General features: G+C 30.6%; 1 protein-coding gene and 1 pseudogene across 1 annotated transcript; one reads left to right on the forward strand and one right to left on the reverse strand.

Annotated features, from left to right (window-relative positions):
- Positions 1–934: 934 nt before the first annotated feature.
- Positions 935–2,947, reverse strand: LOC128032596 (EIN3-binding F-box protein 2-like; annotated as a pseudogene).
- Positions 2,948–5,936: 2,989 nt separating this feature from the next.
- LOC105799318 (COP9 signalosome complex subunit 2) lies at positions 5,937–10,735 on the forward strand. The gene is made up of 12 exons (XM_012629807.2): positions 5,937–6,106; positions 6,221–6,313; positions 6,813–6,891; positions 7,235–7,475; positions 7,554–7,628; positions 7,710–7,844; positions 8,696–8,883; positions 9,422–9,490; positions 9,568–9,658; positions 9,771–9,905; positions 10,105–10,217; positions 10,316–10,735. The coding sequence occupies exons 1-12, from the start codon at positions 6,097–6,099 to the stop codon at positions 10,404–10,406; spliced, it is 1,320 nt and encodes a 439-aa protein (XP_012485261.1). The 5' UTR covers positions 5,937–6,096; the 3' UTR covers positions 10,407–10,735.
- The last annotated feature ends 1,559 nt before the right edge of the window (positions 10,736–12,294 follow it).

The raw sequence follows: 12,294 nt of genomic DNA on the forward strand, positions 1-12,294 counted from the left end.
AGTTATAATGTCAATTCAACTGAGTTAAGACTTAATCGGCCAATCTATTGATCTATAAATTGTAGCTTTTTACCTATTGTATGTGTATATAAAACGTTCTTGGTGGAAAAAAATATGAATGAAAGATTCCACTAAATTGAATTGGATCCATGAATTTAAGAAATAATGAGAATTTTTTTTCTCTCAAAATTCGAAAATTCAGGATTTGAATTGATGTCATTTCATTGTTTTCTCCTAAATTTTATTGATTTATGTTAAAGATTTCATTTCAATTGGAATTTGGTTATTCACCATGTACGAGGATTCCCGCTAAGCATTCATGGTTAAATGGCTAGAGCGCTCAACTTATAAATAACGAATTTATAAGTTCAATTTTTATTGGATACACGCCAATGGGACCCTCCAATAAATTTATTAGAATTGACTTTGTATCAAAATAATTTCATCATTTATATATGAATAATATTTAGTACATTGCCTATAAATATGATATTATTTAAAGTAATGTTTTCATGTAAAATAGAAAACAATCTTAAGTGGAGAAGTTCATAATGTGACAAATAGTAGATCTTATTTATTGATATATCAACACTTATAATATTAAAATAATATTAAGACCCACTATTAAATAAATAATATTTTTATATATTTTAGAATTAATTGTATTAGGTTCTTTTCTTTTACATTATTATAAATGGATTTCCACTTTTAATAACTATTTTTATAATTTACAGGTTTTTAATATTTAGTGTATCATTTTATTTTATTACTTTTGTAAAATTTAAATTCCCATAATGAAAACCATCCTAATAAAATTTAAAATTAAACATATACTATGTTTTAATTTCCTAATCATATTATTTATGAAATGTTATAATTTTAAAAAAGAAATAATTAAAAGTAATTTAATTAATACATACAATTAGCATGTGTATTGTACAAATAAAACAATTAGAATTAGATTACAACTCACTCACGATGCAGATGAAAAAACTTAGGTAATAAATTTAGGATAAATTACACCAACAATCACTTAATTTTGGGGTAGTTGACAAAACAGTCACTCAAGTTTCAATTCATCCACTCAACTTTTGAAAAATAACAAAATAGTCATTAACATTATCAAAAAATTATAAATTAATCACTTATTAACATTTTTCGTTACTATTTTAACGGGACCGCTAACATAGTAAGTTAACAGGCTGACATGTCAAGTTAACATGTTGGTGAAGCAGTCAAAGGGTCAAACTTTACATGGGTTTAGGAAAAAATCTGAATATGTGGGTTGGTTTAGGTAAAAAAACACGAATTGGTTGTGATTAAAGGAGGAAAAGAAATTCAAAAATAGGGTTTTGGGTTAGAAATCGATTCAAAAATTATTTTAGGGTTAGAAAAACTATTCAGAAATCGATTAACAGGGTTAAAGACAACAAGGAATCTGGTTTGAGAGAACACCAATAACTCCGGATTGAGTGACCCTGTTGCACTCCTCCAACTGCAAGCACTCAAGAGAACCAACAGACTTGGCAAAAGCCACCAATCCATCACCAGAAACGAAGGAACACCTGCAAAGGCACATCTGCTTCAAGTTAGCGCATCCCTTTCCGGTGGCTTCAAGACTCACATCAATTTCTCCCAGCAAGAAGCAATTGTAAAATAGACCAACTTTTGCAGACCCTGAGCATTACCCATCACCCAAAATCCTTTCTTGCTCACATTTTGTAGACCACTCAGCATCAGATTAATCACAGGCTTGCCATAGTGCCCAATCATAGCAAGAGAAAAATCTGATATGCTTAAACCCTGAAGCTTAACTTTAAAAGGATGGAAGATGCTGATGACAACAGGCTTGAAACTCCATGATCCCCAACAAGTGGGCAATCCTTGATAGATATGGACTGCAGCTTGGGGTAAAGCTTTTCGATAGCTTGGAGGCCCTCATTACCAATCTTTGGGCAAGATTCGATACTCAACGTAGTCAAATTAGGGCAATTGGCGACGATGGCAATTAGCCCCTTATTTGAAACGTGGGGGCACCGGCAAAGATCAAGCTTCTCCAACAAATGACATTCTTTATCTATCTTGCACAAACCTTCATCTCCACGCAGAACGTTCCACAAAGAAAGTACCTTCAGAGAAGGACAACCTTACTTCACGTGAAGAGTTGCTTCCCCTAATAGAAAGCTTTCTCTTCTTCTCCTCCTCCTTCTTTTTCTCTTCTTCTTTTACTGCATAAACCCTAAATTGGTTATAAATGGGTTGTTTAAATTGGTGTTAAGTAACCAGCTGTAACAAAAATTGTTAAAATGAATATTTTGTTTTTTTTTCAAAAGTTAAATAATTAAATTAAAATTTGAGTGATTGTTTTGACAATTATCTCAAAATTGAGTAACTATTGGTATAATTTTCTCATAAATTTATTAAAAATAATAGAAAATTTAAATGTGGTTTGTTGAAATAATAAAATTGTGATAATGAAAATTATGATATTTTGGATTCAAAGCCAAATATGTGTATGTATACTTTTTAGATTTTATACAAAATATTAAAAGACAAAAATACTTTCAAAATAATATTATTTTTTATAAAAATATTAAATTTTTAATAATTTTACAACTAAGTTATAATATCATTGATATGTGACATAAACTCAATTAAATTCTTAAATAATAGTATATATGAACGCTTAGTCTTGTGGTTAAACTGCATAGATGGTCATTCAATTATCAAAATTTTCATTTTAAGCACCCAAAAAAGTTTACAATTTAAGCACCTATGTTTCATAGTTCGATCATTTTGGTCACTCCCGTTAAAATCACAAACAAAAATTAGACATACATTTTGCTTTTAAATCTTGATTTTCCACATAATTAAAGAAAAATCCATGCAGTTATTATTTATTAAAAATTTATCATTTTAATCACTTAAACTTTTGTTGAATACCCATCTTAGAGGAAGTGCCAGCATCCAGTTGGTTGGGTAGTGTAAGAGACAAGGAGTTGAAGAGAAAGGAATTTATTGTAATTATATTTTTCATTTCCTTTTTGCGCTCATTCGTCTTTCCTTCCCAGTTCTTTTTCTCTCTGTTGCATTTCTCGTACACTAGAAGCTCACAAATGCAAATGTCCCATTTTTTTTTAGAGTTATACCTTATTTAAATTAAATTAAAGTTTGGGTGGTTAGAATGATGATTTTTTTAATGATTAACAACCACAATGAATTTACTTCAGTTATGTGGAAAATCAAAATTTAAAAGAAAAATTTATGTCTGATTTTTGTTTATGATTTTAATGGAAGTGACAAAAATGATTGAATTATGTAACGTGGGTGCCTAAAAATGTAAGTTTTTTTTAGTGCCAAAAATGAAAAAAAATAGTTAGGCGACTATATGTGTAGTTTACCCTAGTCTTTTAATATACCAGTTAGTAATCTGGTTCTTATGTATTTAAGTTTGACATTCGGTATTTAAACAAAAAACAAAATCTTTAAGAGTTCGAATAAAATGTTTAAAAGTTTAAACTGCATTAAGGTTGAATGTCAAAATTTAACTTGTCACATGAAAAAAGAATAATTTAATCATTGTTGTGATTTAAAAATATTGAAATTTTTTTATGTCACTTTAAAACACAAGTGGTTTTTATAGTTAAAGTTAACTCTGCTTAAAATTTAACTGTAACATCCCTCGCTTGATTTTATCGTCGAGTCTGAGTTACAGGATGTCACATTCGTTGTCGAAGCAACAACTATCAATCAAACAACATACAAAGATTTATACATATGATCAAGTGTTAATCAAGCTCAAAATATGTTAAATAATCATTTTCGGGTCTTAATCGAATTTAAGAAAGCTAAATACCATCTCGAGGTCGAAATTGAACTAAACTAAAAAATTTCAAAATGTAAGAAGAGGGTATCGCGATCCCAAAGAAAATAACAAAACATCAAAATATGTCAAGTGAGTATTGCGAAATCTAGGGTTTGGTATCGCGATCTGGAAGATAGTAGTCAAACTTCCCAACTTGAGGATCAAATTGCAAAGTTTACAAAATAATTTGGGTCAATATAGCAATATCCAAAGTGTGGTATCGCGATACTAAAAACAATCCACTAAGTCTTTGTTTTCTAAAGCCTCAACTTAGCATGCTAATCAACATTTGGCCCTAAGGTCCCCAAATCAACCATTCAACATAATCACTTCAAAACATATCTAAACACTTACTTTTTCATACTAAAACAAGTTAATTACTCATCTAACTCAAACTGATCCGATATAGATTCAATCTATCACAAAACATACCAATTCAATACTTCAAATTATATACCATTCATTCAACCTACTAACCATTCAAATACCAAATTCCTACCTATGCAAATCCATGTTCAAATATGCTAATTCATTTCATTTCACAACCTTTGCCAAACCACTTAACTAACCATTTAACTAGCCATTTCAAATGCCAAATCATGCATTTTCAAGCCATATGCAAATGCCAACATCTAGATCATATATATATATATATACATATCAAGTTCAATACCATTGATCAAAATGACTTTCAAACATCATTTAGACTTCATACATTTAAGTTTGTTCCAAAAGACCTATATACATGCCACAACCCCGAGGTTCAAAATAATTAAACATCTACCAAATAGGTGATAGGATGGTGTGAGCTTCGAGTTGATTCAGCTTGACGAGTTTCGCAAGATGATCTACAAGGGAAATGAAAAATAAATAGGGTAAGCATATCGAATGCTTAGTAAGTTCATAGGCATTAAACATAAACTTACATCAATTTACAATTTGATACAACAAGCTATTTAACTTGACAAAATTTGTCTAAACATAGCAATTCACATATCAATAAAGCGAGTTAACATATAATGACATCAAATGGCAATTGAAACATATATCAATCCATTTCAATACAATTTCCATAATCAAATTAACATTTAACCAATTGGATAACAAACTCAACATTCCATTGCCATTTTTCACTTTTCATTAACCTTTTTAACTCGATGAACTCAAGTGAACAAATTCAGATAGACAAGTAACTACACCACACCATATTTGTAATTATATAGTATTTTTAAAATTTGATAAACAAATTTAGTAGGGCAAAAAGAATATGAAATTTAAAATTTGGGTAAATTACATTAGTAGTCACCTAATTATTAGTAGATTTCTCTTTTGGTCATCAACTATGAAATGTTACAAAATGGTCACCCAAAAAAGAAGTTTACTAATAGTTGGGTGATTACTAGTGTAATTTACCCTTAAAATTTTATTGAAGTAGGCCCAAAGGTCCGTCCGAAAAATGGGAGAGATTAGACAAAAATATGAGGCTCGAAAAATGGGCTTGGTAAAATTTAAGCCTTATTCTCTATATGGGCTGAGATTTTAGCATTATTTTTTTGGCTCGAGCTTAGCTAGGCCCGATCATAATATATTACGTTCTAAAAATTAATTATATTAATTATATATATTAAATAATAACTATATATTTATATTAAATCACTAACCTAATAAAAATTAAATTAATAACCCAAAATCTAAAAACTTATCCAACTAAATAATTCAACTCAAAACATTTATAGTATTATTTTGTGTTTTTAATATAATAAAATATTTATTATATTTATGGTAGTGTATTATTTAAAAAATATATTTTAAACAAAAATTAATCTAAAAATAATCAAATATGGGGAATAGACCTAAATTTATTTTTCTTAAATTGAGTCAAATTTGAAAAAAATAAATCTATTTTAAAACGGACCAAACCCAAACTTCAAAAATTAATTTAAATACATTTCATCGACTCCATGAACACTTCTACTTCCGACATATTTAATTTAAAACTAAAATAATAAAAAATCCTAAAATTGACATTTTGAAAATGTTATATGTTAACATTTTCTTATATTAAAAAAAAAAAGGAACAATTTTTTACATTTGCCGAACGTAGCCAGTACAAGGTTGTTTTTGTAGTTTAGTTTAACTTCTGCAACTCGACACCGACACCGACACCGTCACCGTCGCCTCTCTATATTCGGGAAAGTTTCTACTTTAACCGATTTTTTCTCCCAGTAACTATGGCTTCAGGTCTCTTATTTTCTCTGTGATTTTCTTTGATTCTAATTTAAATTCTGTAAAAAAAAAAAAATCAGTTTCGCTATTAGCGCTTGATAAAATTGTTTTCTTTCTTGGATTGGACAGATGCAGATATGGAGGATTATGGATTCGAGTACTCCGATGAGGAACCTGAGGAACAAGACGTTGATATCGAGAATCAATATTACAATTCCAAAGGTTTTTTTTCTTTATATATATATATATATATATATATATTATTCTCTAATCTTAATTTTGGTATGGATTCGATTATGCTTTGTTTCAGCTTTACCTAAAAATGTATAATTTTTGTTCCTTCGTATTTTTATATGCTTCAAAAGAGTACTTTTAGATTAGAGTTAGAGCTCACTTTTCGAGTATAGTCGTGAAGGGCTGTTAGGGTTTATCCCTGTCAAATTGGGAAATTATGTAGTTATAATTTGCGTAGTGGCTGAATAATAACCTAAACTTATTAGGCTCATTATGAGTTTAGCCATTAATCTCATTTCCACAACTTCCTCTTGGTTACATGATAATTGGTTCTTGAATAGCATATTTTGCACCCTAGAGAAGCAGTGGAGGTGAGCTCAAGGGTCCTATTCTGTCTGCATAAATGCTTAAATCCTTGTTGTTGGTTGACAATTTTATGATTTCCTACTTATTGTTACTAATAATTTGTTTTCTTTTGTCGTAAAAGGTTTGGTAGAAACAGACCCTGAAGGAGCTCTAGCTGGTTTTGCTGAAGTGGTCAGCATGGAACCGGAAAAGGCTGAGTGGTGAGTTCTTCAGAAATAATAATTTTATTTATTACTTTTTGGTATTATGGCTATTATCTTGCCTTTTTACAATTTATGCCAACTAATGCTTTTTTTACTTTCCTTGTGCTAAGTCTTTTTATGATTTAGCACTTCGTAGGTATATAGGGATGAATTCCTTTTGATTTTACCAAATAGTTCCCTTATATAAATAAAAGTTCTTGGGCATCTTGCAACCTTTACTGATTCTTGTCTTTGTTTTATCTATCCATTAAAAGCAATTATGCCATTCAGCAAGAAATATGTATTTTATTTGAGCTGTATTCATCAATATTAAATAGTGTACTTGTACTTTCTATGCAAGGGGATTCAAAGCTCTTAAGCAGACTGTAAAGCTCTATTACCGATTAGGGAGGTATAAAGAAATGATGGAGGCTTACAGGGAGATGCTAACATACATCAAATCAGCAGTGACACGGAATTACAGTGAGAAATGTATAAATAATATTATGGACTTTGTGTCTGGGTCAGCTAGTCAAAATTTTGGGCTCCTGCAAGAATTCTATCAGACCACTCTAAAGGCCCTTGAAGAGGCAAAGAATGAGGTTAGAAAACTATCAAATGTACAATACCATCACTTCAGCATTTGCATAAACATGTGATGTATTGCTCTTGTCATGCAGAGACTTTGGTTTAAGACAAATCTTAAGCTATGCAAGATCTGGTTTGATATGGGTGAGTATGGGCGAATGAGCAAGGTATCTTTTCCAAACCTTGTTATTTCATTTACACAGGATATAGAACCATAGAAATAATCATTTAATGTGTTGCACTATCAGATTTTGAAGGAACTTCATAAATCTTGTCAAAAGGAAGATGGAACAGACGATCAAAAGAAGGGAAGTCAGCTTCTGGAAGTATATGCAATTGAAATTCAAATGTATACCGAGACAAAGAACAACAAAAAGCTCAAGGTAATTTAACTTCCTTTTTAAGATACAATGTATAAATCTACAACCGGCCAAGCAGTTGTTACCTCTCTTTGAGAGGATTGAGGTCTAAGGTCTTCTCTGCTAGGTTTTCTCTATATGTACCTAAAAAGTCAAAATCTGACAGTAAGTATTTTAAATCGAGCTGGTAAGATAAAGAACTCTTTATTGATGAGGAAGGAATGATTCTATGATTCTATTACATGTCAAATATGATTACTTACAAGTGGCAATTCAGGAGGGGCACATAAGCAGTCTTAATTCTCTTGTAAAGGTCTATTACTGAAAGCTAGTTTATATTGTTTCTGCTGTCACCATTTATCTACCATTTAATAAAAATACATGGTAGAATATGTACCCAATTTTCTGCTTTGCGGATATCAAGTATGCTTCCTTCTGGAATTCAAGTGAAGCAATGTTAAACTAAGATATGAAATATGTAGAACTTTAGGCTTGAAAGTTCACCTGTGTCTTGATTTTGCTATTTTTTTAGAATTCTAGCAACTCTCAAATTTAAACTACTAAAGTATATTCAATTGTAGTCTGGATTGGTTATCTGGATCCTGGTCAATGACATTGTTTACATTAGCATGAAGCTTTATTAGTTAATCCTTAATACTGAAATCGAGAAGTTTTCACTGTTGTTTAGTCTCAATTGCATGTGGTCACTACTTCTCTTCCTGACTGATAATTGTAACTTTGTTCTATTTTATATTATAGCTGAAAAACCAACCTTGGTTCTGTCTGATAATTGTTTTACAAAGTTATACAGTTATGTCCTGGTTTGGTCTTTATATAATGGTTTAGCTGTGACTGAGATATTGGTTTTAATGCAGCAATTATACCAGAAAGCACTTGCTGTCAAGTCTGCAATACCACATCCTAGGATCATGGGAATAATTCGTGAATGTGGTGGCAAGATGCATATGGCTGAGCGTCAATGGGCTGAGGCAGCCACAGATTTCTTTGAAGCTTTCAAGAACTATGATGAAGCTGGAAACCAGAGACGTATACAATGCCTAAAGTATGATTATTGTCTAATGTAATTTTTCACATTTTCTGTTTGATGCATGGTCCTCCTTTCTCTTTCATTGGTAGCATAATATTTGACATGGGAGCTGAAGCTCTTTTAGCCTACTGGTTTAATCCCATTATAGCACCAGGGTGATCACCCGTAACAAATGTTTAAAATGGATTGCATTTCTCTGAACATGTTTGAGGGGGTACTTTGAGGCAAAAGGTTCTTTTATCAAAAGTGACATAAGCAATAAATAATTGCTACTAAAGGCATAAAGTTTGAGGACAGATTGTAATATGGAGGAAAATGAAGAAAATCCCAGTCAGTGAGATCTAGGGGAGGAAAAAAAAGAGAGACAAAGTAGGGATAAATTTGGTTGGAAAAGAAGAACACTATCCTAGAGTAGAGATATTGCAAATATTATTAGAATCTTATCCAATAAATAAGTCCTCGTATGCCTTTCATTAAATCCACTTGGTCCTGTCTTTTCCCCAATTAGATAAAGTTTCAAATTTATCTTTTCATCTTGTGGGTTCATTTCCAGATACCTTGTTCTAGCTAACATGCTGATGGAATCTGAAGTTAATCCTTTTGATGGCCAGGAGGCAAAGCCGTAAGTCCCTTTTTATATCTACCTTCTAAATGTAGCTTCTCTCTCTCTCTCTCTCTCTCAGCATTCCCTTACTGCAGGTACAAAAATGACCCTGAGATTTTGGCGATGACAAACCTTATAGCAGCCTATCAACGAAATGAGATAATAGAGTTTGAAAAAATCCTTAAGGTTTGTGCAATGCTTTCAGATGTTCTGATATATATTGCTGTTTGCATTTGTTTGCTTTCCTTTTTGTTAAGCTTGGATCTCTTCTTTCCTTTTCTTTTTTTTTTTTTCTTAGAGTAACCGAAGGACAATCATGGATGATCCGTTCATCCGAAATTATATTGAAGATCTTTTGAAGAATGTCAGAACTCAAGTACTACTTAAGCTTATAAAACCATATACGAGAATCCGGATCCCTTTCATATCAAAGGTGAAAGCTGCAGCTTTTCCTTTCTAGTCGGTTACTTTGAGTGTTTCATTTTATTTATTTCCCTTTCGTTATCATTGCAGCTAGCATTTCTTGTTTGAACTCTCATTTTTATAATAAACTCCATATATATGCTTGTATATTTCTCAAATAAATATATATACATATAATTTGAACTCCTCCATGAACTTTCAACATTCAGGAACTCAATGTGCCAGAAAAAGATGTAGAGCAGTTGTTGGTTTCCTTGATCTTGGATAATCGAATCGATGGGCATATTGATCAAGTGAACCGGCTGTTGGAGCGTGGTAACAGGTCAGCCTACTTATTATTCACTACTATACAAGGTTGAGTTAAAGTTGAAGCAACATCACCGTGATTAAACTTTTACTTGCATTTTGTTGCTTGTGCAGGTCGAAGGGTATGAAGAAGTACACTGCTATCGATAAATGGAACACACAACTGAGGTCCCTTTATCAAACCGTTAACAACAGGGTTTATTGAGAATGCAAAAATGCTATATGATATAATCCCTTTGGCTAAGGTACTCCCCTTTCTTTTTTGGGGCTACAAGAATATGCTTGCTTTCTTGTGTTAGGTGACTTTAGATAATCTAGATTCGAAAGTTTATGTTTTGTTTTGGTTAGTCAAAGTTTTATTCTTATTCAATGACAGAAAAAAGAAAACCCGATATATTTGCCTGTTTGCAAGAATTTTGATTCCGGGTTGACGCTGTTATATGAAGTGATGATGTTGTGTAGATCTGACATGAAAAAAGTGATACTAGCACTATAAATATATGATGGAATCAAAATCTACGTTAAATGCGGTCACATCGGTTTGTTTTGTCGTAATGTGTATTGTCTGGTATATGGAAGAATGTAGAATTATAATTTAGTGCTGTTTAAATTCTTCAGAACAATTAGAGCTTATTCTTTTCATATATGGGTAGGATAAATTGAATCATATTGAATGCAAGATTGATAGAACATAACAGTAAACAAATTAAGAAAATATTTCTGACTTTTCATTGATGAATAGAGAGGATACTTGCTTTGCACAACTGCTGTTAACTAATTAACAACTTTAACCAAAAATGGAATTTCGTTTATGTCTAATTTTATCATTATAACCAAGGTGGTCCCCGTTATGAAGAGCAAGACCAGCAAGCATACATGTATAAACTAAAATAGTCAATATCCTAACCAAATATTTTTAATATATATTGATGATTTTGAAATGATTGTATGTATCAATGTCGATATATCCTAATTTTCTTCTCAAAATAGTTACCAGAAATAGATTGGTTTTGCATATAAAATATTTTTAACACATCGAAAGTAATTCTAAATACAAATCCGACGTGGGGCGACATTGTTTTCATACCTGATTCACAGGAAATTTACATTATCATCTCATCGTGACAACTGTTAAGGTAAAGACCCATTTGAAAGAAAAGCTAAACATTTATAGAAGTGGAAATTTTAGCTACTTCTCTTTTCATTTTCCGAAAATCACTTAACTTATTTATTCTCAGTTTATTTAAATTTAAAAAATAATCAACCTAACCAGCCAATTCAATTAATTATTCCGGACTGATACTTTCAATCCTATTGGAAATGAGACTGGTAGTGATATTTTGGACTGTCCAATACCAGCTCTGGTTTCCCAAGAGATGAATGTCACCGAGGAAGAAAATTACAGGGCTGTCTTCCGAATGGGTCCAATATTTATATGGTTAATAGTTTTTGGGACATGGGATAGAAGAGGGGAAATTGCTTAATGGGATAAATGCTACAAAGGTTGTGCTTATTCCAGAGATCAAGGCTGTTTTTATATTAACATAACATACATAATTTTAAAATACTTTATTTATTTAAGTGTTTTACTAAATTTGATACCATATCAATCAGTCACTACTTCAATAATAAATTTACAAAAAACCCATCATTTTTAAAGTAATAGATATTATTTTGAGCATAATTTATCCTTTTATATAAAATCTAGAAAAATACTTTAGCATAATGAAATTCAAACTCAAAATATTATTATTTTAAAATTTTAACTTTACCCTTCAACTAAGATATTTTTGCTATTATATTGATTTTCTTAATTTTTTAAATTTATTATATTTTTCTGTGGCAAAATCTAGTATAAAATTATATATTTCAATTTATAAGGATTATTTTTAATATTTAAAATATAGTTTATATATTTAAATTAAATTTTACAAAAATTCATATTAATTGTTTAAAATTTATATTTCATTCACCAAAATATTAATAATATTATTTGTTTATATTTTTATTGAAATGTCATAATATTAACGTAATTTAAATGCATATTTTTTTACTTTACAACATTATGTTTAAAAATGATATTTTATTTCTTA

Source organism: Gossypium raimondii, chromosome 9 (assembly GCF_025698545.1).
Source record: "Gossypium raimondii isolate GPD5lz chromosome 9, ASM2569854v1, whole genome shotgun sequence".
NCBI classification, from domain to species: Eukaryota; Viridiplantae; Streptophyta; class Magnoliopsida; order Malvales; family Malvaceae; genus Gossypium; species Gossypium raimondii.

What these genes read in the sequence shown, in the direction of transcription:
- LOC105799318 (XM_012629807.2), top strand. An exon ending in TCAATATTACAATTCCAAAG is followed by an intron (nt 6,314 to 6,812) that starts GTTTTTTTTCTT and finishes TTGTCGTAAAAG; the next exon opens with GTTTGGTAGAAACAGACCCT. An exon ending in CTGTTGGAGCGTGGTAACAG is followed by an intron (nt 10,218 to 10,315) that starts GTCAGCCTACTT and finishes TTGCTTGTGCAG; the next exon opens with GTCGAAGGGTATGAAGAAGT.